This window comes from Triturus cristatus, chromosome 2_1, assembly GCF_964204655.1.
Source record: "Triturus cristatus chromosome 2_1, aTriCri1.1, whole genome shotgun sequence".
Classification (NCBI taxonomy): domain Eukaryota; kingdom Metazoa; phylum Chordata; class Amphibia; order Caudata; family Salamandridae; genus Triturus; species Triturus cristatus.
Window position 1 is genome coordinate 693,975,353 of NC_140581.1, and position 27,164 is coordinate 694,002,516.

The window sequence follows — 27,164 nt, forward strand, 5'->3', positions numbered from 1 at the left end:
TATTTTTGTGTAAATATGATGGACAATAGTTATTGAGGGCCGTGAGATAAAATTGCCTTTTTCTGTTTCACTTATAGTATTGACATATGACCACTGATGAAGGGTCTGGATGAGACCCGAAATGCATTGGGTTTGGATGTACTGATGTCATATATGGATGATTAACGAATGGTTTTGAACACCATTTGATTTCAAAGAATTACTTTTGCATGAAATGAATGCAATAAATTTTGGAGACATTGAATACTTGTTCTCAATTGACTTATTATGAATATTTGAAGAAATCGGCTGATAGCAATATACTTGCTGTGATAACAGTGCTCACACTAGCGGAAGGATTTTTTCTTCACGCACTTTCGACTGGATGTTACCTTTATGACGCCTCGGACAGACGCCATGGTGTTTGAAGCACATGAGTAGTTATGCAAGGAAACACGTTAAACTAAGTGTGCACGTCAGCATCTATTTAGTATTTCTACAAAGTCCAGAGTGCCCAGATGGTCAAAGAAGTGGTGTCTTGATCTGAATCTTGCCCCATGATGAATCTACCCTCAGGTAAGCCCTTAAGTACTCTAAGGAAAGGGTTGGGACGATTGAAGGATCCCTCCCAGAGGAGGGGCAGGACAGTCCTTTGTACAGTTTTGCGCCAGGGTGGGAGCTAATGGCTCCCTGAACTGGAGTATGCAAGGACTGTACCAAATGTGGTCTTCTAGCAGTCTCAGTGGCGCTGGCAAGTGCCCCGACCCTGCCCTAATACACTAAACTTTGTCTGGGAAGAGATCACACCTCCCTGTGGCAGGATATCTTTTGTTTGGCCTTCCCCTGCCTGATCTTGGCTCAGCAGCGGGAAGGTAGAAACATGTCTCTGGTCGGCATCAGCCCAGGCTTGCTGTCCGGAAGACCGGTACCGGGAGTACTGAGGGCCTCCCGGAGGAGCTTTACAGTGCTTGGAATCATAGCTCCCACACCGTTTACGATGTGGGAGATATGATTCCAACATGTTTGACACCAAACACAACAGGGTTCGTTCCAGCCTGTTTAGAGATGGTCATCGCGTAATGACACATGGCCACTCTATATTTCGTAATGGCTGATGCACTTACAACCCGTGAGAATGGACCCCGAAGGTGGTAGGGATGTCCCACTCATGCAGGGGCACCCTCACACTTGGAACCAAGCACCCTGCCCTCAGGATTGAAAAGCCTGCCTTAGGGTTGACTCATAGGTTTTAAGTGCAGTGACTTCAGGTATAGGGAATCCTATATCTGTCGTAATTGGTACTAGCAACAGCTTACACAGGCTGCAATGGCAGGCCTGTACTCTCAGTTTGAGTTGTCTCCCGAAGGGTGGCATAATACATGCTTCAGCCCATGGGTGACACCTGGTGTACCTAAGCCCTGGGTACCTCAGTACCATTTACTAGGGACTCAAAGGTACTCCAGTAGTCAATCTGGGAGGTATCCAAGTACTCACCATAACCAATTTAGGGGAGAAAGCACAGAGACTGGGGTCCTGATTAGCAGGATCCCAGTCAGATTAGTCAGAAACAGCATAACGTCAGGCAAAAAGTTGAGGTAACAATAAAAGCAGATCCTACGTTCCTACAAAGTTTATATAAAAATCTGAACTCTCTTACCTTTTCAGATATTTGAGTGATAATTTGCTAAATCCTATGGAGAATGATTGACCAAGCAATAGCTGAGGCTTGTTCAAGCAATTGCAATCTCATTGTCTTACTTGTCTAACAATAAACAAGGGTATTATGGACCTCCTGTTGAGAGAATGGAAAGGTCCTGAAAAAGCTGCACCTCCAAATTTTCTAACTTGTCTCTATCGTTTGGCTAAAGAATAGATTTCTGAGGTTTAAAAATCGATCCAATGTTGGCCCATTTAGCATGGCGTCCTACTGTTATTACAGAGCAGGTTGCAGGGAAGGATGTTGTGGATCATAGAATTGAACCTTCCCCAAAAAATGGCTGCTCTGCTTTGAACCTGCCTTTGAGGGTGTCAATATACGTGGTGTATGCATTCCAGTATTTGGTGAAAGGTTTTAATGCTCTCACCTCTGCTATTCAAGAAGGCGCTGAATGTTCTGATCTTTTTGTTAAAATGTAAATGCAATCAAAGTTCCTCTCTGATATCTCTTGTGAAATTTTTTAAAAGCTACTGCTTTTTCTATGTCATCTAGCATGGCTGCCAGATGCCTAGCTTTTTTGAGATTGGAAGACTGATAGTTCTCAGAAAGCAGGATTGTTAAGTATTTCATCTTCTGGGAACATGTTATTTGGAGATCGGTTAAAGGATCATCTTTGCAGAGCCTTTACATTTTAAAAACGTGCACAGTTGTTTAAGGTTCAAGTCAAGTTTGATCCTCCTCGGAAATCATCAAGAAGAAGGTGTCGAAGAAGAAGTCAAAGAGGATTTCAGTTTAATTTTCAGTCTGAAAGGGTCCAGCCACATCAGTCATATTCATCTAGGGAAAAGAGACCCATAGCCCCCCTCCTTCTCCTCCAAAAACCCAGTAAACTATTCCGGGATCCTGGTTGGGCGCTGGCTGTCTTTTTTTCCTACAAACATGTAGAGACAATGTTTTGGATACATGGATTCTTCAAATCATCGAAAGGGGATAAGCTCTAGAGTTCAAATGCACGCCTCCATATTTAGGACCAGTTCACGTTGCATACTAGGCGATCCAGTCCGTTCCCTGGCATTGTCCCAAGAAATAAAAAAATGAGTAAGCAAGAACACATAGATTTCCAAAGGAAGAGAGAGGCAAAGGCTTTTATTTCACAGTTTTTCTGATCCGAGAATCTTCAGGGAAATACAGGTTAATAATCAACCTAAAAACTTTTACGTCTTTCTCAGGAAATCCCACTTCAAAATGGAGACCCTTAAAAGAATAATCCATCTTGAGACAGCAGGAGAGTGGATGACTAAACCGGATTTAAGGGATGCATACTTGCACATTCCAATCTATCCGCCTCACCAGCAGTTTCTCATGTTTTGTGTGGAAGGTCAACTGTGGCAGTTTTGGGACATTCCTTTTTTACTGCTTTCATCCCAGAGTGTTTTCTACAAAGGTGCTTGCTCCAAATATTTTCAATCTGTACAGCAGGAGCATTATGATCCACCTGTACCTAGATGACTAGTTCATTTATTCGCCTTCAAAAACACTGTTACAGACCCACACCAAGCAGGTTTGTCAGACTTTGGAAGAATTGGGTCTCCAAATAAATTGGGGAAAATTTCATCTTCTCCCCACTCAAGACTTGGTGTTCTTGGTGCATGGTTTCAGACTCGGCTGGGAATGGTGAGGCTACCTTCTGAAAGGGTTCAGACTATCCAGAGACTCTTTAATGTTGATGATCCAACAGTCCACAGCCTCTGCCAGGGATTGGCTGTCTCCAGGGGCATATGGTGAGTCTGTTTCTATTAGGGAATACCTATTCTCTGTTACCCTACTAAGGAATTTGATAAGTATCTCTCTGTTCTTTTCTTTTTTTAGGCATCCTCTATGTTTGTGGTGCCATGGGCTTGCCTTCACCTGCGTCCGCTGTTTCACTATTTTTTGGATTATTGGAATCCTGCAGTTCACAGTCTGGAGCAAATGGTCCCTGTCACAGTAGACATTTGAGAACAGATGCAGTGATGGTTGAACCTCATAAATGTATCTCATGGGGTCATGTTATTAATGCCCCCTCCATACATGTTAACTACAGATGCAAGCAAGATGAATTGGGGGGCCAATCTAGCAAGCCATCTGGTTCTGGGGAAAAGGCCAACTCTTTTCTCCAACTAGAGGAAACTGATGGTGGTTTATTGTGCTCTTCTACACTTTACCCATTTTCTACAGAGTCAAGTTCTTCTGGTTCGGATGGACAGTACAGTTACAAAGTCCTACTTAAACAAGCAATCAGAGACAAGTTCCAGGTCCCTTGATAACCTTGCTTTCCTAATACTCAATTTGGCAGAAAACCAGCTAATGGCACTGCAGAAACTCACATTCTGGGAAGGACAATGTTCTGGCAGGCATGTTAAGCAGAGTTTTCCCTTCTTCCCATAACTTTTGTTTTTCACATTTTCGAAACATTTGCCAGAGGTTTGGTACCTCTTAGCTAGACCTCTTTGCCTCTATAGGAAACACTCTTCTTCCATCTTTTCTGTCCAGATTTTCTGAATCAGTGTGTTGGGGATAGATGCTCTGATGTGTCGATGACCTCCTGTTCTGCTCTTTGCCTTCCCTCCGTTTCCCTTTGATCTTCAGACTCTTGGCCAGGTTGAGGAAGGAGAAAGTGAACTTTATTCTTGTAGTGCCGTTTTGGCCACAAATGGGTTGGTTTACTCTCCTAAGAGTGATGTCCAGTGTTCCAGAGTAGATCCTTTAGAAAGACTAATGTCTCCTCAGATCTTCTCTCCTTCCCCTGGATATGTGCAAAAGAATGAGACTAATGGTTTAGTTGTTGAAAGGAGGGGTTTAGAGAAGAAAGGTCTCTCTGCTTAGGTGGCAACTTCTATTCAACAATCACAGAAACTTTCCACAAGGAAAGCTTATGATCTTCATTGGGAATCTTTTTCGAATTGGTGTCTGGGAAAGAACTTGAATCCTACTATTTGTGAATCTACATGGATCCTTCAGTTTTTACCGGATGGATTTTACAAGGGTCTGTTCGTACCCATGTTAAGGGTTCAGTGGGTTGCAATAAGCAGTTAGGGCTCCTGGGGGTATTCCTGAGAAGGACTCCTTAGGGTCTAGGTTACTGAGCATTTTTTCTATAATTAGACCACACGTTAGGTCTACTGCCCCTTCTTGGGATCTTCCCTTAAATCCGATGGCTTTACAATCGCCTCCTTTTGAACCCTTGGATGACTGTGTTTTAAAGCATCTGTTTCTAAAAGTCTGTTTTTGGTGGCTATAACTTCTGCTTGCAAGCTGGGGGAGATAGGTTCCTTGTCTATTAAACATCCTTATATGAAGATTTTATCAGATAGGTTGGTTTTGTAGCTGGGGCTGCCTTAAAGTGACATTTTCCTTTCATCAGAACCAGGAAATAATATTGCCTTCTTGCTTTCAAACTCTTATCAGTCCTGATGAGGAAGGTCTACATACTTTAGATGTATTGAGGACTGTAAAGATTTATTTTTCCAGAACACAGCCCTTTCGACAAAGTGAAAACCTGTTTGTCAATTTTGGTATTTTTGGTCCCGTACAAAAACATTTGACTCCGAGCTTAAGCAGATGGGTTAAAACACCTATCCCCATTTCTTATGGATCACAGCATTCAGTTATTTCTGGTAGAGTACAGGTTAGATCGACCAGAGGAATGGCTGCCTCATGGGCTGAGGCTTGTTTGTCGGGCATCCCTTTTGGATGTTTGCAAGGCTGCTGCTCAGGTTCCACCATCTACCTTTATTTTCCATTATCGTTTTGGAGTTTTCAAATGTTGATTCTATGAACTTCTGTTCTAAGGTTCTGACAGCAGATATGCTTTGAACGACCATACTCCTGATTCTATAATAATGCTTTCTTCGGCATTCATGTGGGAGTCTGTCATTGTGCATTGGGGAAACTGGTTCTGTTACAGTGCTCTGGTATATCCTCATATAGAAAACAGTGGTAAGAGAAAATGGGTTGAGGAGGTAAGGCTTCAATGACTTACTGGTAATCTTCATTACTCTGAATACTCTTTTTCATACCAATACTTAGGACCCCCTCTTCCGGTCCCATTTTTCTACAAACCTGGATTCCCATTATTTCGTTAAGGAGGTATAGGAATTGTGTTAGGCTCTGGCCTCTATTATTGCCATATCTCATAGGAGGAGCATGATGAAGAAATAGAAGGTGCTTTACTTTGTCTTTCTGATTGGTTCAGCTAGGTCACGTGGTACCTGGATAGAGCTTGGATACCTCATATAGTAAGTACTGGCATGAGAAAATGGGTATTTGGACTAATGAAGATTACCAGCTTCAGGAGGTTATGGTTTAATAGTGCCAAAGCTTATTGCAGACTAGTCTTCAAAGAGAGTTTACATTTACTTCTGAAAATGTACATGCGTACTGACAATGGAGTTTTCCATATACAAGGTTAGTTTGAAAATCGTACATGGTGCATATGAATCCTGAAAGTCACCTCACAGGACAACTCAATAACACTGACAAATGAATTTCTTTGTCATTTCTGAAATAATTTATTTGTGATTTCCACAGCATCACTGGAGATGTGCCTAGAGTGTAATAAAATAATAGCAATAGTTACAGAAACTAACAGGAATTGTGCACATCGAGATTTAAACTGTTAATGATGTGAAATAAATTATTTCTGAATCGACAAAAGGGTTTTGACAGTGTAAGTGCCGTGTTGTACTTGATGCATGTGAGGATTTATATGATACGCACAAGAAGCACCATATCCTACGCAGACGTGTGCAAGGAGGACTGAAGAACAGCAGTGAATACAGATTCTGTGCTGCAAGAGGGCAGCTGATGGCACCCTGCCGCACCGGACACTGCAACCCTAACAGAAATTTTCCTAAGGGCCAGACGGAATGCGTTTGACATTACCATGGAAACTAGGGTGGTGGTTCGTTGCTGGGCTGGATACCCGAGACCGGTGGGGGTCAAGATTCCCTTCTCTTCAGACATACCGATCACAATGCTTCGATGGTTGCCACAGGGAGCTCACTGGGCAGGGTTAGAAGATTGGGAAGCAGCAGGGCTGACAAAGATGGGGGATCTCTATCAGGACTCAGAGCTGCTCCCGTTTGACGATCGACAGGCTGCATATGATCTGCCAGGAGGCCATTTCCTTAGGCATGGGGCCCTCGCCAGGAGGATTAGACAATACAGGGGTGGAAGAGGTACGGAACCGCGAGCGCTGGCGGGGTGTAGGTATGTAGCACTCTCAGCAGAAAGAATCAAGACAGTCTCCTGCTTTTATAAGGCAATGAGGCAAGATATGCAGAAGCCCCTAGAGCGCTTGCGATTACAATGGGAGGAGGATCTAGGCAAAAAGATCCCAGGGGCAGAATGGGACAAGATTTTAGAGAGGACCCCGAAAGTCTCCAGGAACGCGCGATTCAAATTGATTAATTTTTACACACTGCATAGGGCATATCTGACACCGTCCCGCATTAGCTGATACTTTGGCATAGACGCTGCAGCGTGTTCGAGATGCGGCGAGAGAGATGCACATATCATTCACATGTTCTGGAGCTGCCCCACGTTACAAACCTTCTGGGAGGAGATTAGACAAGTGGTGGGGGACCTTATAGATAAGGAACTACCACATACCCCAGACCATTTCCTCTTAGGGTGGTTCCCGCATACAGCCAAAAACAAAACAACGGGGATATTTCAAGACCTGGCCTATGTTTTGGCCAAAAGAGAGATAGCCAGAAACTGGAAGGCACCTAGGGGGCCTAGAATTCCTTCCTGGAAAAGGGAGCTGGCAAAGTGGGCAGGAGCGGAAGGTAGACTGCTAGTTGGGGAGGCTAGCTTAGGGATAGGTAAGATAGATAGGGCCAGAGCCTGGAAGAATCTAGTAGTGAACTAGCAGCCGATGGGCAAGAGAACGATGAGGCAGGTTCCCCACCACCGGTAATCCCTGAGGAGGAGCAGCAAGAGAAACGAGAACATCAAGATTAAAGCTGACAAGTGTAGTAAGAGACTAAGAAAACAATTGGCAACTAGGAACCCATGAATATTCAGAGACCAGAATATGCAAATATAGGCGCAACTCAAGGGGGGTCAGTTTTGTTGGGACAAATGTTGAATTAATGCACCAAGATTGCTAATGACATGTCCTATGTAATAGATTGGAAATGAGTAGGATTTATGACTGACTTAAGTCTTTGAAAATCAATAAAACTTAATTGCAAAACAACAAAAAAAAAGAGTGCAGCTGATCGCTGACACTTCACAGTGGGCCACCTCCCATATGATCTAATTGTGACATCCTAGCGCGTTTCTCCTCAGCCACATGGCAGTATGCCCTCTTAAAATCCAACACGGAACCACTTGGAGTAAGACACAAATGGACAACATGTATGCTTAAACACATCCACATAACACACATGGACAGATAAATGTATATGTGCACACCAATATGTTCCCTCACTGATATGTACACACGCAAGTGTAAAAATAGATATCTAAATACACACAATGATATGATAAAACTTGTATACGTTTTTATGCAATCAGCCAGAAGCAAAGAGATGCACAAATTCATGTATGAATGTATACATAAGTATACAAACACCGAACAACATATTTACACATAGGTTTCCAATCTCTTCCTTCAGCAACTCGCCAGTGTGCAATATCTGTGCAACTTTTGAGGTTACCAATGTGAGTACCTTGCAGATGAATTGTTTGAATCTCTCCTGTACAAGTGTAGCCTTTCACTCATCTGTTGCGTGACATATATGTGTCCAGCTTCACCCTGCTGATTTGTCAATAACAGTAAGACTGTTGTAAGGCTAGTCACTAGCCACTGATCTACGTCGTTTCTTGCTGAGCTACAGGCACGTGCTGAACAGAGGTACCATCTATGAGACTCTGCAGAAAGGAAAACTTCAAGGTATGCAGGAAGGAGTGAAAATACATCTGGTGGAAGGAAGTTGTTTGACGGAGTGAAGTGGCTGTAGATCCCTCTCATCAGACGAGGCGGGAAAATGGACTAAACAGTATGAGGAGCGAAGGGAGAGAATGCGTCTGAAGCAGCTTGTCAAAGGTTTTCGTTCATTAGAAACAGAAAAACTAAAGACATAAAACAACGGTTCTCATTGTCTACTAACAGCTGCGTTACAGGCAACAAGGTGGGAAGTTCATGTTGGGAACGGTTACATTTATGTTTTATTTTTCTGTTCCCGAGAAGGAAAGACCTCAGTCGGGTTGGGGCTATCAGGAGTGGGTTCTAATCATTGTTCTGACCCTTATTTTAAAGAAGATACTCTGCTACCTAAGTTTACTCGGCCATATTAAGGCCATGGCATCGTTGCTGAATCTGAGCCAACAACCTATGGCCCTGCTGCTGACGACTACAGTTCCTCCTGTTGGCAGATCTAGAGAGGGTAATTAGAGTCTCACAGGGTGCGCTGCGATGTATCTGGTGAATAGTGATGGGTGCAACACTACCAGATAGCATAATATTCAGAGCTCTCTACATCTAAGATTCCTCGCGATGCTCACCGGAATCTCGGGGAATGCTCACTTCCCTCGTCAAAGTCGGAAAGTGAGCCTGCCCTAGGCTGCTCTATGCTGGTCTGCTTTGTGCACTTGCCTTTCTGCTAGATTCCTTGCCACATGGCCAACTTTTAGTGAATATCTGAAAACTGCATCCTCCTTGGGCAACTGGCCTCTCAGTGGTTACTGAGAGCAAGGAATCGCCTGAATGATGACACACCTAGGGTCAATAAAGAGCATACTTGTATAGAAGCATGGCGGGTTCAACAATTATCTGGTTTGTCATATAGTGATACTTGACAAACTAAACAAAGTCGCCCTTAATCCCAGTTACATTGGTCCTTAGTATTTCATCAGGGCTGGCAGGCGGACAAATCAGCTTTGTGGTCTGGTTCAAAGGTGCACAGTTATAGGCTCATGCCCAACCACAGCAGGATAGTTAAACGAAAGTTCTCAGCTGAAATAAGGTGAACAGAAGGTTACAAGTTTGAGTATCCGTAAGGCCGACTCACCGTTCCTTCCTTCCAAAGGTAGGTAAATTGAGTACCACTATCTGAGTAATAACAACACCTGTTATTTAAGGGGCACAGAAGGGGGTATGAAACGCTATATAAAACCAAATTATTACCAGCATTAATAATATCATTATGCATATAGGGTACATGCATTCAGAGCACAGACTGCGAAACGTGCCACTGGTGAGGGGCTTTTTTAAACTTTCAATTTCCTAACAGGAAAATAAAACACTTAGTTTAACTTTGTGCATTTAGAACATCATTCCAGACTTACAAGCATACACGTGCCTGAATATCTAGACCCTTCCTTTAGGGTTTACCTGATGCTCTTAGTTGACCCAGCAACTGAGTTCGCATTCCAATTATGATTTCCATTGTGGCCTGGGAGAGGAAGTTCTTCTCACAAAATGCTCTCTCCCATCCATCACTTCTTGCTTTTTGCCACGCCTGTAGGAAACAAGGACAAGTGAGATCTCGAAAAAGTTGTAAATACAATCGAAAATATTTCTACATTTGCAACCAAATCTACTACATCACATATGCGGTCTGGAGGTGGCTGGAACATATGGCTGTAATTCATGGTCCTTGACCACAAAAGAGGATCATGACTAAGAATCAGAAATCTAGAAGACCCATCATCTGAGCGGATGATGCAGATAGTTGCAGCGGTGGGGGCATTGAGAGAAGTGGAGTACTGCCAAAAGCGAGTGCTTCCAGTAGTGGCATTTCGTGGAATGAAAAAGACACATACGACGCAAATACTGCTAAACATATCGGACAAGAGATCACCTTTATGACTTCTGAACACATACTTTAATATCTAAGTTCGAGTAAATGCTAAGTGACACATATTAGGCCACAAATGCACATTGGCTTATTTTAGAGGAGAACAAACATTTTGGGGCCTGAGAATGCAGCATTAAGCACAAGTCCGACACATTACTTCCTACTTATTTTGTTCATTACTGTAACAACATGAAATTTAAGCGACTGTGGTAAAAATAGGATACTACTGACTGCTATTTGGTGCCTGATAAGGAGCTGCCTTCCACTAGTGTTAGAGGTGGATATATAATTTGTAAGTGCATAATACTATACGGTCAATTTAATAACAATTCACTGGGTCGCCTACCAAGGAAGTTGAAACCAGGGTAGGTAATTTCTAAACTAGGTCCTAGGTGGGTGAACAATACTTAATTGCTTTTACAGTCATATCACAGAAAGGTGGTTAGCAAAATCTGGCTTGAAAGAAAGTACAACAAGTAGCCCACTTCTGATAAGCTACATCTATCCTTATAATAGGGCATTGTTGAATTTGTCTAGGAAGGGCTGGTTCGAAAGTGGATTGGAAACTGAAGGACCAGTTGATCTGTAATCAAGAAGTGGATAATGAGAAACCTGTAATAAGCACACACTGAAAACAGAGAAACAGCTATATGTAAATCGTATTGGTTCCTAACTTGGAATGTTTCTAGCATAACATCTGCAAGCAAATACTACAAATTCTTGTTTTATTTAAAGAGGAAGGGAATACAGATTTTGATTCTGGAAGAAACCCACTTAGTTAAAGTGAAACTGTGAAATTATAAGCCGAAGGGAAAGTGGAAGGAACAACATCCTGAAACCTTGTAATACTCCCTTTCCTTTCATGAAGCTAAACTACACACACATTTTGAAAAAAATCTTGATTAGAGCAGTGAACTATGCACTCTCATCGGAATATACGTGCAAGACTATTTCAGACTTTAGGTTTCTTACCTCAATCCCCTCCTCATATTAGTACAGTGAAGAAGACCCGTTACTCTTATTCCATCATGGCAACTGCAATGAGGGGTTCTATAAGACCAGGCTTTTGCAGGACAATAGGTGAGGTCATTGACCACTACTTTGCTGAAAATGAGGGCTCATGTGGGAGACAAGGGACAAAGTTGGAAGTCTTTAAAGTAGTGATAAGAGAAAATGCAAAAAGATGATCAAGGGGTTTAGAGTTACAGTTCTGAAAGAGGGTACAAAAGCTGAAGGTGAGGTTAGACAACTCCAAATCGATAATGTCCATAACTGAATAGGGGAAACTATGTTTAGCGAGACCTGAAAGGTCATTTCTGAAATACTCGAAAGTATTCACTGTTTTGACGACAAAGCATATAGAAATAAAATACACTCAGAGAGACGAATCAGGAGTGATGCCAGCCGCCTTGTAGCATGGGAACAGGCCAGACATGAGCTGACAACCCTGAGAGAACAAAACGGTAAGATAATTCATTCTCTGGTGGAGATTAATGGAATATTTAAAGATTATTATAAAACAGTATATGCTCAATCCTTGCTCTCTCCCCACCTTCACTTGCTCAGATTGGAGAGAAGGTGAAGGAAGAATGGAGACATACTTCGTAATCTGATAACAGAGATACCTGAGATAATGGATCTGTTAAACAAATTCTGGCATCTGTCAAGTCTCGGGGTAAAATGGAAAAAGATTTGTTTCCACAGCATTAGATTACACCAGATATCCTAGTACGATCTGAGCCTTCCCTACTAATAAGGGATCACAACACGTTCAAATATTTAGAGATCCACATTTATCAACCAGAAACAGAGTTCACTGCAGGTAATATATATAAATCCCTGGGAGCAATCAGTCATTTGGTGCATAAGGGTAAAAATACTATTGTCTGTAATAGGCTGAAAATTATTAGCAACTATGATAACAATCCCCCAATTTCTATACTTCTTTGATTTAACCTAATTTCTTTTTAATAGTTGGATTCACGGTTGAGGGGTCTGAAATGGAATGATGAGAGACACAGGGTAGCTATGGACAAGATTCCAGATGTGCTCGGTGCTCAGGATTTTGGACTTTATACTTCGCCGCACAACTGCAATATGTGACCAAATGGACCCCTTTGTTCACTAACTTTTGAAAACCCCCTGCTGTCGTCTTCTATCCAAACTGATTGAGATTGGCAGATACTTTAAGAGGCAATCTTTAAACTGAGAGGAGTAAATAAAGTGTATCCCCCCTGAAATGTCTTAGCAAGATTTCAGGCACCCTTACAGTTACTGATGTTAATCTCTTAGGACAGTTACTGTGGTAAATATGCAAGGAGGCTTCGGTGGAGAAATGTATTCACGACAAACTTCACCTGCGACAGATGGCCGCTGGTCAGCAGGAGCTGCAGAGTCAACTGACTCTACAACCGGAAAAACCTGCCTGCCATCTACCGCATGCATGGGTCAAGTACAAACGAATACAAACCATAGTAACTCTTGAATATCAACAAGGATGATGGTGTCTCTCAAGGTGGAGCTCACAAGGGAGCAGCGAGCATGCAACGAGACAAAACAGGTCCGCACAGTCTACCCCGCGCAGTCAACTACAGTTTGCTTACTATTTAAAAGCTGTTGGGAGAAATGTACTCCTCTGTGGAGCTCTGTACTTTTATGAAACAGTGCAGAAACTATCGAGTTCCAAGAGGTCAATTTCTGACAAACAATATGCCAACTTGAACTGCAAGACTAAAATGGGACAATGGTGAGATCACTCCAGAATTCAACAAGAGCCTATGGACCCTTTTGTCCTGGGAAGACGGCAGGAACATAACTTCACAACTGTACAAACTACTTCAGGAAACCACAAATGAACTGCTCACGCAGTATGGGTGAGGTTGGCAGAAAACATCAGCTCTATTACCTGTTCCTTCTCAAGAGGAGTAAATTCTATAAGCGCATTGTTCTCTGTATTAGGGGAAGCAGGCCTACTTTCCTCTGAAGCAGGTTTAGAATTAGAGGAGAACCTGTTATAAATCTGTCTTGAAAAAAGGTAGCCAATAAGTTGCAAAAAGATTGACTGCTTTCTGTGTGTTATTATAACTGTCTGAAAGAGTTATTTCAATTAATTTTTGGCTTATTCAATTTCCTGGGTAAAGTATCAGGAATTTTCTTTCTCTAACAGGATATTGTTGTCTCCGATACACTGTTTGTATTTGTCTTTCTCTACCTTATTATAGCTTTTCCTCCAATTCTGCTCCTGTTTCCTGCACACTTGTTTCTGACTTCTCAGATTATCCTAAAACCATGCCGTTAAGATTTTCTTTTTCAGTGATTAACTTGTCTAGAGAGTGCCAACGTAGGAGAAGTGGACTTTAGCTAGTTCGAATAATTGGAGGTTGATTGATCTAAATCTTAAATCCAAATGGGCTGCGATTCAGTTAGGAGCTGATTAAATTGAACAGCTTCAATTTTTGCTAGGCACTATGAATATGAGAGGTGCGGTCATCTGGCTGAGCATCCATCATGAACAACCTTTATGTCAAATAATACTGCATTATGATCAGACCAGTTCAACGGCAGCATGTCTGATTTGGTCAACAAGGAATTATCCGTAAAAATGCCATCTAATGTATGGCCTGCACAATGAGCAGGACCATCCACCACTTAGGTGAGGCCAAGACATGACATTATGTCAGTTAAAGCCTCTCGGTCTTTGTCCATGTGCACCTCCAAGTAGAAATTAAAATCCCCTGGAACTGCAAAATCTGAGGAATATAAATAGAGTTCCAGGAGGGTCGCAAACTCTAGGATAAAAGTATTTCCAGGACCGAGTGGGCAAAAGATTAACAGGCCATTAAATTACTGAGTTTTCGATAGTTCAATATTAGAAGATAGTGCTTCGCATACCACAGATATCAATTGAAAAATGGCCGACGTGTGTTCTCGATAGATACCAGCTAATTCACCACCTCTCTTATGAGTCCTATCTGGTCTGTGGACAGAATAGCCAGGGGGTACTGCTAAAAACAGGTCTGGGCTAGAGGTGGGATCAGCCCATGTTTCCGTTATAAAAACAATATCAAAATTGTGGTGATCAAAAAAAGAGAAACTTCTATTTTATGTTTCCCAAGTGACCTCGCAGTTATGAGGGCACAGGTGCACTTTTTCTTTGTATGTAACAGATTCTTCACTATCACTGAACAATATATACAACTCTAAAAAAAAAATGAGTAGTACATTGATCTTTAATTATACTTCAAATTGGGTATATAATTCTATACCACGTTTTATGGTACACTTGAAAACGAGGGCTCTATGGGTGTCTTAAATGGGAAACAACCTCAGAGACCAGTCCAGGGCATTTGCCACTAAACAAATCTGCCATAATCAAATGCTGGAGGAAAAATGTTTTTTTTTTTTAAACAGACTGGTCCAATGCTCAAGAAAAATGTGTCGTCTGAATAAGAATGAGATCCTTAAGTTTCACAGGTTCTACAATGATTCAATAATTATTTTGTTAAAGGCAGTGGTTGATAGTCTGCATTTTAAATGTATTTTTTTTATTTTTATTATTTTAAATCACAAATGGCAACAAAAACCAAGAGAAACATATATAGCACAGAGAAAAAATAGCATATGAAGATATAGAAGAGAAAAAAGAAGAGGGAAAAAAACCAGAAAGTACACAACAGGATAAACATATCATATCCTGAAAATATAAGGAAGAATTGTTTTTTTTTTTTTTTGTTTTTCAAAAACCTTTATTGAGATATAGTAAATAGGCTTAGCAGACTGCCGTACACTCCGTATACACAGGGTTACTGCAGAAATCCCGTCTGTGACAGTCCTGTAGTGTTCACACAGCCATTTAGCCGACACCCCGGAGGGCCGGCGGCGTTGCAGTTCTGCATAATGCAGCCCGTGCTGCAGCATTACCGACACATGGAACACGGATGCCCCCCCAGCCTGCACAGTGGTGTAACCGGCCCTTCCGTCCAACCTACGGGCGGTCCGCCCAAGCTCCTGAATGTTCGTGTACCATATCTCAACATCCCACCCCCCACCCCGTTCACAATCGTGTCACTGTCTTCACCCGTTTCATGTCCACGCATGCACGCTGTCTCTAACCCGGGCGCCGTACTACTGCCGGACATCACACACCATGCGTCCAGGCCTGGCCGGCATGGCCGTTCCAGCTTCCGCTTCGCAATCAGACCGCAAAGTAGCGCACGCCTCATACAGGGGGCCCCCCAACCCACCTCCCGCCAACCAGTCACTCTCTCAAACGCCGCACTATCTTCATAACCCATCTCACCTCTATCGGACTCTAATCCGGTGGCCCACCCTCCACTACCCCGCCACAGACCTCCAGGTCTCCATGCTGCACCTCCCCTCGGCCAGCCTCCTCAGAGTCTCCAGTTGTCAAGTAAGTGCTATACAGCGCCCAGAAGTTCTTAGGGCGACTCCTGGGGGGCAACAATTCGCTATACGTTTCCGCCTGCGTGCTACAGTACAGCATATCCCTAGCCCATCTTTTCTTAGTGGGAAGTGGCCCTCTCATCCAACAGGCCGCCACGACTCGTCTCGCAATAAGCAACGCCACGTCCGTCAGTCGCCTCAGTGCCCGCGGAAGCGGCTTGGAGTAGCCCAACAGCGCTAGAGCCGGATCAGGGGGGATCTCTTTTTCCAAAATCTGGCTCAACTCGCGGAATACCGCCGTCCAGAACCGGGCCACTCCTGGGCAAAGCCAGGCCATGTGTAGGAAGTCAGCAACTTGAGCATGACATCGCTCGCACTCCGCCGTGGGGCGCAGCCCATATCGATGTAGCCTTTCAGGGGTGTAGTAGACCCGCTGCAAGAACTTAAAGTGTATTAAGCGGTGTCGACCGTTCAGAGAGACCTTTTTAGTGCTGGAGCAGCAGTATCTCCACATCTCATCCGAAATGTCCATTTCGAGGTCCGTTTGCCAGGCTCGCCGCGCAGCAGAACACTGGGGCTCCCTGTGTTGGTCCCCAATCTTTTTGAGCGTCGAGACCAGCTTGGACGGCGCCGCGGTTTTAATGACATATGTAAGCTCCGGGATCTCGGGCGGCTCCGCAGCCGTCGGCCCCAGAAGAGACAGCAGTGCGCCCCGAACCCTGTGGAATTGAAAGCGCTGGAGTAACGTGCACCCCGGCTGTGCCGATACAATACTCTCCAGTGTCTTAGCCACGCCGTCTTGGAACAAGTCAGCCATCCTAACTATACCCAAAGCACCCAGCGCTCGCGTCACCCCTGCTTCTCGCAGAGGAGAGAGCCAAACTGCCCACTCCACCCGCATCAACGGGGAGTATAAGAGGTCACATTCCTGCCGTTTCATTAGCATGTGCCACGCGTGGTTGGTAGCTCCGAGCGAGTCCAACAGTCCTGCCCTCCGATCCACGGGCAGGAAGATAGTCGCCGGGAGTGGTACCGGGTCCGCGAATAAGCGCTCCAGTAGCACATGTGGGACATCTGGTTCAGCATGGATCCACGCATGCAGATGGGACGCCTGCGCTACCCTGTAATAACTCTCCAGGTCCGGAGCTCCAAGGCCCCCCATCTCGTATGGCAACGTCAGCACTTTCCACTGGACTCTCGGCTGCCCACCGCCCCAGGCCAGTCGGACCAGGGTCTGAGTCAGCTGCGCAAAGAAAGACCTGGGTAGCACTATTGGAATGTTGGTAAAGAGGAACAGAAATCGCGGTAGGATGATCATTTTCATAATAGCTACCCTGCCCATCAGCGAGAGGGGCAGCCTGTTCCACTCTTCCACCTCATCCACAAGTTTGGAATAAGCCACCCCGTAGTTTTCCCTAAGCAAGATCTCCGGGTCCCTGTGCAGCCGGATGCCCAGGTAGCAGATCGAGTCCGTCGTCCACTGCAATGGGTACTCCATAGGAAACGGCAATGTAACCGGGGTCAGCGGGAATGCCAGTGACTTGTGCCAGTTGACTTTGAGGCCCGACAGCGCCCCAAACCGCACCACCTCCCGCAAGATAGAGGCGAGATTCTCCTCCGGGTCTCTGATGTACAATAGCGTGTCGTCCGCATAGGTAGAGATACCTATCTTATAAGAAGGAAAGTTAATTCCCTCGAATCTATGGTATTCTCTTATTGCGCACGCCAAGGGTTCCGCCACCAGCGCGTAAAGAAGTGGGGAGAGGGGACAGCCCTGCCTGGTCCCTCTAGTGATTGCAAACGACTCCGTCACACGATCTCCGAGGCGAAGCCGGGCAGTGGGTCTGAAATACAATGCCCCGATCATCTGCAGGAAAGGCTCTCCCAGCCCAAACTTCCTCAACACCCGCACCATAAACGGCCACTCCACTGAGTCAAACGCTTTCTCCATATCAAGAAAGAGCGCCATGGCTTTACTCTCTGGGCGCACATGTTGCATTACCCCCAGGACCGTGCGGATATTGTATGTAAGATTCCTGGACGGGACAAAGCCCGCCTGCTCCGGTGCCACGAGCTCCGGCACCAGAAGCGCCAAACGCGTGGCCAGCACCTTCGCATATATTTTGGCATCGACATTAATCAGTGAGAGTGGTCTATAGGATCCGCACTGGTCGGGAGGCTTCCCGGGTTTTAGAATTGTAACAAGCAGAGCCTCTCGCATCGTGTCAGGCATACTGCCTTCGAGGCAGATGTCGTCGAAAAGGGCCATAAGGTGCGGGAGAAGCTGGTCCTGGAAGGCCTTATAAAAGGCCACCGTCAGCCCATCTGCTCCCGGGGCAGTGCCCGCCTGCATACTTCCTAAGGCCTCCACGATCTCGTCTTTTTGTATGGGCAGCGCCAAGAATTCCCGCCGCGAGTTGGACAAAAACGGCATTTTGAGGTAACTGAGGTAGTCGTCTATCTCATCCTCCATGCGCGAGGACTGCGATTTATACAGCCCAGCGTAATAGGCCCTAAATTCTTCTATGATCCCCTCCTCCTCAGTAATCACATCGCCCGTAGCCGTAACGAGCTCGTCAATGACCAGGGGTCGCCTTGTGTTACGCAGTATTCCCGCTAGTAAGGATCCCGGGCGCTCACCCTCCCCGTACGTGCGGGCTGTGGCATACTTCCCCATATGTTGAACCTCCCGGTCCGCTTCACTGTTGAACTCAGTGACCAAGTGCTGCAGCCTCGTGGTCACCTCCGGGTCCACCGAAGTCCCCTGATGCAGCTCCAGCTGAGCTATCTGCGTCTCCAGAGCCCCGAGCCGCCGCCGGATGGATTTAAGCACTCCCGAATGCTTGGTCATCGCTACCCCACGAATATAAGCCTTGAACGAGTCCCACACTATTTGGAAACTCCGGACTGTGCCTGTGTTGACCTCAAAGAACGTGTCTATTTCGTCCGCCAGTTCCCCACGGAACACGTCGTCCAGCAGCGAATACGGCGGGAGCCGCCACGTGAACGGTGGCACCCGCCGGTGCGGAGTGGTCAGGGCTAGCAGCAAAGGGGAGTGGTCCGACAAAGTGCGCGGCAACACCTCGCAGTCCGCCACGCACGCGAGCAACGACCGAGACACCAACCAGTAATCTATTCTGGTGTGCACATCGTGAAATGCCGAGTAATGCGTGTAGCCCCCTTTACCCGGGTGACGATGTCGCCAGACGTCGAGCATGTCGAGCCTGATCAACTCCGCCTGCATGTGTAGGGCGGCGGTCGCCGGACGGCGGGCTGGCCCCGAGGAGCGGTCTAACTCCGGATTAAACGTGAAGTTAAAGTCACCTCCCCATACCATGCCAGCGGACACATGCAGCCTGCATTGTGCCGCCAGTGCATCGAAGAAGTCGGGGGAGTCATAGTTAGGGCCGTAGACATTGACCACAATCAAGTCGTGGCCCTTACCCACGCACCTCGCTATTAGGTAGCGCCTGTCCGGGTCGGAGAGCAGCGACGTCAATCGCAGTTTCGATCTTGGGTTTACCCAGGTGATTACCCCCCTGGAGTGCGATGTAAAGCCTGCTGCCACGCTGGTGCCCACCAGGCCTCTCGCCGCTAACAGCTTACTTGCAAGTGGGAGATGCGTCTCCTGGAGCAGTGCCAGGTCAATGTGATGTCGATGGAGATAGTTTAAAACTTTTCTGAGTTTACGATAGTCATTCAGCCCTCGGACATTCCACGTCAGCGCTCTAAGAGCTTCCCCACCTGTGTCACCTATCCGTTCAACCGTTCCAGTCATCCCAGTTAAGCATACAAAAATCACCTCTGCACATAGGGCAGCAGAAAATCCCCGCCCACCCCGCAAGTTCAAACAGTCTGAGACAGCCACACTCCAATAAATCAAATAACATGCCACGCAAAAGACAGTGCTCATCACAATTGCCCAAAACAAAACGTCCCCCTAACTTCCCAGCCCCCCACCCACAGCCGACCGTCCCCAACCTGGCCAGACAGATCCCTCGTCCCTCCCCCCACCCTACCCCACAACAACCATACAATACCATCCCCGCTCCAGCCCCCGAGGGGGCCAGAAGAGCTATCAGCGCTGGGGCAGGGGCCTCCGTCGAGCAGCTACTCTAAACTCTCAAGAGTCCAACTTGTGGCCGTGCCCCCGTCTCCAGACCCCTAGTTTAAATGCAGCTCTAGCAAATATCGCCTCCCCTCCAGTAGGTGCGGGGGGGGGGGGGGAGGGGGGGTATCCCCGCCCGCCCGTCAGCGGCGAGCTCCCCAGACCATCTGAATCTGCACAACACCCCCCTACCACCCCCGGACAGTCTACCAGGCCCTAGTACACTTATCTCACCACTCAGCCCATGTGGTGCGCTCAGGCGCCGCGCACACTAAAGTCTCGCACTGCTTAAGGCCACAGGGGCTATCCCGCCCCCGATCAGAACCACGGTAGAGGACCAGTCTCTCGCCCCCCTGCCAATTCTGGGGCAGCGTCACCCGGGGCACCCCCAACACAACGGAACGTTCTCACCCAGCAGCAGCCTCAGAGTCCTCCAGGGCGTTCGTCGTCTCCTACACTCCAACAAAGTTCCAGCTGCCGCAGAGCCGCCAGGGAAGCGGCAGCCACCGCAACAGGGCAGCGTCCCCTTGCTAGGAGACTAAGCGCATCAAGCGGTCACCGCAAGTGAGCTAGTCCTGGTCCCCCAGGTCGGAGCACTCCGCCCGGGCAGTCGCGTCATCCTGTATTCCACGCCGCTGTTCCCTCGACCATTCCTTCCTGCCTGTTGTTTCGGAGCCGCGCCGGGTATAACATTGCATAGTCCAGGCCCAAGTCGCGGAGCTGCTTTTTGTAGGGTGCAAATTGCCTGCGTTCCTCCTGTACCTTCGCCGTAAAGTCGGGATAGATGGAGATATCCATCCCTTCATATTGCAGCTTCCCCTTTTCCCTCGCCACACGGAGTGCCGTGTCTCTGTCTCTATAATTCAGCAGTTTTGCTATTATAGGTCTGGCCGGCGCCCCGGGCTTGGGTCGTGGGCCCAGTGAGCGATGGGCTCTCTCAACCACAAACATTGGGGAGAACACCTCCTCTCCAAGCAGTGTCCGCAGCAGTTTTTCCACAAATAGTTCCATTCGACCTGTGTGCGTCGATTCCGCTACGCCGGTAATGCGGACATTCGATCTCCGCGAGCGGGCCTCCAAGTCTTCGGACTTATCCTGTATGACCTGCAGTAGTTTGCTGAATTGCCGGCGGTCCGAGTCCCATGCTGTCTGCGTCTCCTCCACCTGAGTTATCCTCTGCTCGGTCGCATCTAGCCTCTCTGCGTTCTTATCTACTCGTTCCGACATGCGGTCCATGCGGTATGTGAGCGCATCGAGCTTAGTGTCTATCACGGCCAGACTGCCCTGCAGCCCCTTTTCCATTGCCGCCAGCGTTGCTTTGATGTCGGCACACATAGAGCCCTCCGCCGTCGCTCCGTCCGGGGGCCGCGCCGGCGAAGCCTCGACTGGCCCCTTCGGTTTGCGGGGGTCAAAAGACAGTTTGGACTGTGTTTTGTCACTTTTGCCCATGGCGGCGCCGGAGGGCAGCCGCCGGCTCGTGGCCGCTTCTACGATGCAAGGGCCCAGTCCCGCAGGCCACCGCCGCCACCTCTCAATGTCCGGGGCACCGACCCCCCCGCGTCTCAGTTTCGCACTCCGGTGGCGAAGAGCCGCGCCCGCAGCTTCCAGTGTCCGGTCGCCTCCTCGGGGCCAAGTGCATATGGGGCACGCCTTGCCCCAGTCGGTTATTTCCCCCTGCTCCAACTGTGGCGTTGCTATCAGGACAGGGAGGGCGCCCCCAGGGCAGCAGCCGAACAACGCCGGCAACGATGGACGCACCGCTGAGGGCCACAGCAGATCCGCACCCCTCCACTCGACAACACCAGGGGCTCCTCTACCACTCACGGCTAAGTCTCAGCGCCAGCTGCAAGGGCTAGTATTCCGGGCCACCGCCGTCACCCACCGGGCTTTCCACCACACCGCTGTATGGCCGTCGCTGCTTCTGGACTCAGACCCGGGCCAGGATGATCAGCAATCCCTCCGCCGCTCCCGCGTGCTCAGTTCAGCGCCCTTAGCGCATGTGGGGGGGTAGGGCGGCGAGCGGACCAACCTCCAAGCTATCCACAGGTGTCCGCCGCTCCCCAGCTCCCTGGCGCGGTTCCGATGCGCGCCCCGAGGGCCTGCGCCGCCCCCCTGTATTTCCAACGGGTGGGGGGGCGAGTCTCCCCAGCCCGTCGTCCAAATGCCTCGGGGGGGCCTCCGGGTCCGCGCCCCAAGGGCGGCTGAAGTTCGTAGCAATGGGGGTAGCTGTCCCCACCAGCCGACCCACTCAGCTCGCTAGCCAGGGGAAGGGGGGGGGGGGCACCACCACGGCCGTCCCCCCGTTCGCGCGTCCGGAGCGCTGGATCTCGCCTCACTGTCGGCCCCCCGGGCTCCGACCGTCGGATCGCGATGATCGGGTCCACCTCTTGCTTAGCGGCCGCACGCCGGCTGACGCACGGCAGAGAGAGCCACAGGACAGCCCGGGGATCGCGGCCCAGTCCGCCTCCTCACTCCCCGCTCGCCAGTATCGATACACCAGGGCTCGATCGCCGCCGCCGGGCCCCCGGGATGACACCACCCAGTACACGGTGCAATGCTGCTTTTCAGGATCCTATGTGCGGATAGTTAGGGGTTTTGAGCAGGAGCTCCGCACTCACACGTCCGCCATAGCCGCCGGCTAGCTCCGCCCCCCCAAATATAAGGAAGAAATATATACAAGTTAAACATGAACATAATATTATCAGATCCCCCCCAAAAAAAAAAAAGAAAAAAAAAAAGAAGAATTATGAGACAATTAGTTCCACTTGAAGGCTTGACCAGACCCTTCCGAATTTTACCCTTGAGCGTGAGCCCCGAGCTTTAGCTAGTGCCAGCTCCATTTCGAATACACCCCTTAACAATACCCAGAAATCAGCAATCTTGAGAGGCACTGCGTCGATCCAGACCCTGGCAATAGACAAATGGGCGGCGCTGATAATAATTGAAATTAAGGAGATGGATAAATTGCCTGGGTCGGCTACCACACCCAGGACTATGGCCTTCTCATTTAATTGAATCTCCTTACCGGCCTGCCTACTAAACACACATGTAACATCATACCAGTACGAGGCTAGTCGAGGACATGCGACAAGCATATGTCTAAGATCAGCAGCATACTCATTGCATTTAGGGCAATATGACTTTGGTGAATCATACGAGGTAGTCCCTTTCGAAATAACCTGCGGGGTGTAGTATAGCATAAACACAGTACGATGTTGTTGTAGCTTTAAATTAATTGAAGTAACAGCAGAATTAATTATGGCCATTGAATCAGTGATTTCTTCTGCATTAATGTTCATTAAGAACATATGAGTAAGTTTAGCCCCCATCTGCAATCCGTCACTTCTATTTACAGACAAAAAGCTCGGATATATTTTCCCAATCTGACCCCGGCCCGAAGTCTTAAAGATAGCCCGTAGTAGCTCTGTAGTTTAATGGAGGGCAGCTAAGCCCTTCCCTTGTAGAAAATAATCCCTAACTTGTAAGTACTTAAAAAAGGAGTTATGGGGTAACCCATACTCCTCCTTTAGTGAAGAGAACGACCTAAAGCCAGATTCATCATACAATTGCCCTACCAGTGTGAATCCGCACTGTTGCCATGTCCTACATACCGAATCCGAGAATATACCCGGAAACCTAGGGTTGTCCCACAGAGTAATAAATTCGTGTAAGTCTGGTATGGCAAAGTTTTTGCCGATGTCCTGCCAGATATGATGAACGTGTCTGACGATCTTGAAACGGACTCTCTTATAATAGTTAGGGTCTGACATGTAATGTAAGAGAAACCCAGTGTTTGAGCCATATGTAAGCTGGTACGCAAGCCATGTTTTGACCACATTAGGTCCTAAACGTAAGTTCTGAATACGATTAAAAAATGCTGACCAGAAATAGGTCAAAGTCGGGGAGAGAGAAGCCCCCTTGTTCATATGTCAGCTTTATGTATTTGAGAGCTCTTCTAGATTTTTGAAAGCCCCAGATAAAGCTTCCAATAGCAGAATCAAGCCGTTTAAAAAAAGACATTGGGACTCGTAGAGGAATGGAGCGGAACAGATAAAGGAATTTAGGCAGGATATTCATTTTCACAATATTACATCTCCCGATGATAGTTAAAGGGAGTCTATGCCACCTGCGCATATCAGCTGTAATTTTTTTGAGCAATAGTTCGTAATTTAGGGACATAAAATCCTCAGTGCGACCACTAATACAGACACCGAGATAAACAGCAGAAGTAGTTAAACCTAAATGAGGTGCTGCAAGTGTGGGCACATAGTTGAGAATAGACTGTGTTTTATTTATATTGAGTTTATAACCCGAAAAAGAACCAAAAAGTTGTGCCTCAGCAGGTTTGCCCTTTTTGAGGAAAACCACAACGTTAGTTCTATTCCAAGAGGGAGGCACCTCCCCTCGCTGCAGTATGTCGTTAATTAGCTCAAGAAGGACTGGCATCAATAAGTCCCCAAAATTACCCCTGGACCGACCTTAGACAGGCTGGTTACGCCCTTCAGACGACCAAGTACATCTGTAATTTGAGCCCTGTTTCCAGTACCACCACGACCTCTACCATCTTTACCTAGTCGATTTGATTTGGGAGCCTTATCTTTCTGGGTTTTAACCCTCACCGGGGTATTGCCCCCTGGGGTATGCCCAGCGTTGTTATTGATCCTAATGCTAGCAACATCAGGTCCGAATAGCACAGGTTCCGCGGAGGGCGACAAATCATTCCCGGATTCCGTAACTGAGTTTACTTGCTCCTTGTTGCCTCCAGCTACATTGCCAGTGTCGTCAACCAAGCAGTTATTATTAATGCACAGACTAGCTGCCTGTATTGAATCGTCAGGATGCTCGCAGCATATGCTATTTATGACCTCGGATTGGAGGGTGCATCCTGGGACTGAAGAGGAAATCCCAGCTTTAGCGTCAAATGGAAGAGAGTTGACTGGGTCCACTAAGTTCACCCCACCAGGAGAGGGCTCCCTTCTTAGAATAACCTTCAGAGATTCTTCCGAGCCCCCCTAGCCCTCATTGACTGCTGCATTAAGAACTTCGGCCATCTGGGTGGGGGGGACAGCAGATTCGGATCCGCAGGACCGAAGAAGCGCTGTAACTTTCCCCGAGCGTAAGAGCTTTAGAATAGGCTTCCCGACCTGGGGTCTTTTGGACTGACTGGAGCGATATTACCTAGCAGAGCTCTACAGGACGTTATGACATTATCAGCTGCAATATCAGCAGTAGAATCAGTCTCAGAGATAGTCTGACCTTCTAGGCAGTCCATTGGAGCAGAATGGCCAACACTCTCCGCTTGAGCCCCAGTTCGCCCTCGACGAGTAGCCCGGGGGGGGAGGGGGGGGGGGGGGGGGGTCATCCCTCCGAGCAACACCCTTGAAAGCGTTTTGGGTCCTGGAAACCGACTTTCAGTGAAAGCAGCAATTCCACTCTCGCCCCCGCTGCGAATCACCCAGGCATCGGCAGCCTCCCAGTTTACCAGCCGCAAAACACGCAAAACACGCAAATCCGCCAGCGGGAGGCACACAGCTGCCTGGAGCGTCCTCCGGGCTGAGAGCCAGCCAGCTACGCGAGCGCCGTGAATCTCACAGCTGATGCAGGTTAGCCGGCACATCCGTCAGTCAGTCAGTTGTTCGCCGAGCCAGAAGGGAGATGAGCACGTAGCCATAAGTTTATTGTCGGCTTTCTGAATATCTCACATTGTATTTTAGATTGTCATTTTTTAGATCCCCCTCGCATGAGAGGAATAACTGGTTTCCGTATGGCTGATTAGGGAGATACAGTCGTCATAGTAGGCGAGGAACAGCGCGGCAGGCATCCCGGACACGGGAGGGTGAGGGCGCGTCCTTCAGCGGCGGATACGATCCGCCATCTTCCTTTCCCCTCTCACTGCATTTTAAATGGTGAAAGCAGCAATACCTCCCTTTTTTAGAAACTATTTATTATTTAAATCTGTGTTCAACAATAATATAAGCATTACATCTCAATACCAATAACTGAATCACATATCAAAGATCCTCAGATAAATGATTTTTTCCTCTTCAAAACAGGTTTTGTTAATCAAGGTCCCATTCCAAGTTCACATTTTATATTGCTCAGCAAGGTAACCCAGATCTTACCAGCCGCAAGGTGCCCATCTATATATTGCCTACATTACAAATAATTAACCAGCTAGAAACATCCACAACTTATAGTGGTAAAAACCCATAACTGATCAAGTGAATAGTTCTTGGAGGTTTATGGGGTGACCGTATATGGGCAGTTTTCCAAGGGTGCTGCGAGTCATCTGGCAGGTCGCAATGACATTGAGCGAATTTACTATTCTCCTTAGAGGCCCATACTCTAACTACCATTCCTATGAAGAGGTGGCAGGGGGTCCAGAAGGACATCTGATTGTTTCTATCATTAATGTACTGTGACCTGTGGAGGGGGATCATGAGAAGGAGATGGGGCAAATAGATCTTGCTCCCCATCAGGTTCTTTAAAACATAGTACAACTGTGTACCTACCTCTGGAAGTGTCTATCTTGCCCTATCTCCTCTTTGCATCTCTAAATAGTAACTTTCCCTCATATTCAGTCCATCACAGCACTTCCCTTTTTTAGCTATGAATAGTCGGTCTTGCTGTAGGTTTCCGCCTCATAGTTACTGTCTTTTGGCCAGAAACAAGGCCAAAGCTATGAACTTATACATCACTTGCGTTCCATTAGGCCGTACGAACAGTCGCAGCATATTGAACTCAGGCACTGAAGAACGCTGTCTATCTGTTGATTTAGTAACAATTATTTTCACCTCTCCCAAGTAACAGCTAAACTTGGAAAAGTGCAGATCCTATGATACAAATCTGGTCCTTTCCTCGCACTGCATCGGTTGGATTTCACTTGAGCTCACAGGTAGTGTTGTTAATTTCATCTGGGATGACATAAGCCCTATGAATGTGATAAAAATGAATAAATATAGAACAGGCATTCTGAGATATTTTGGGGCATTTTCAAGTATGCAGGTCTAATCCTCTTCAATAATTGCCCTATTGATATCTTCCACCTATTCCATTCTGAGGTTTGTGAGGTCAATGCATCTGAGTCTCACCTATTCATCTCTGATCATGCCTTTTCTTAATGTTTACCTGTGAAAGTCCAGTCTCTGCACCAGCAGAGTTTGATTTT

General features: G+C 47.2%; 1 protein-coding gene across 8 annotated transcripts in view; it reads right to left on the minus strand.

Annotated features, from left to right (window-relative positions):
• YTHDC2 (YTH N6-methyladenosine RNA binding protein C2) overlaps positions 1-27,164 on the minus strand; it is a 1,174,422-nt gene that overhangs the window by 453,940 nt on the left and 693,318 nt on the right. For all 8 annotated transcript variants that reach the window (XM_085632632.1, XM_085632630.1, XM_085632634.1 and 5 more), the window contains exon 22: positions 10,020-10,146. In XM_085632632.1, coding sequence (XP_085488758.1) covers positions 10,020-10,146 — 127 coding nt within the window. The remainder of the gene's footprint in view (positions 1-10,019; positions 10,147-27,164) is intronic.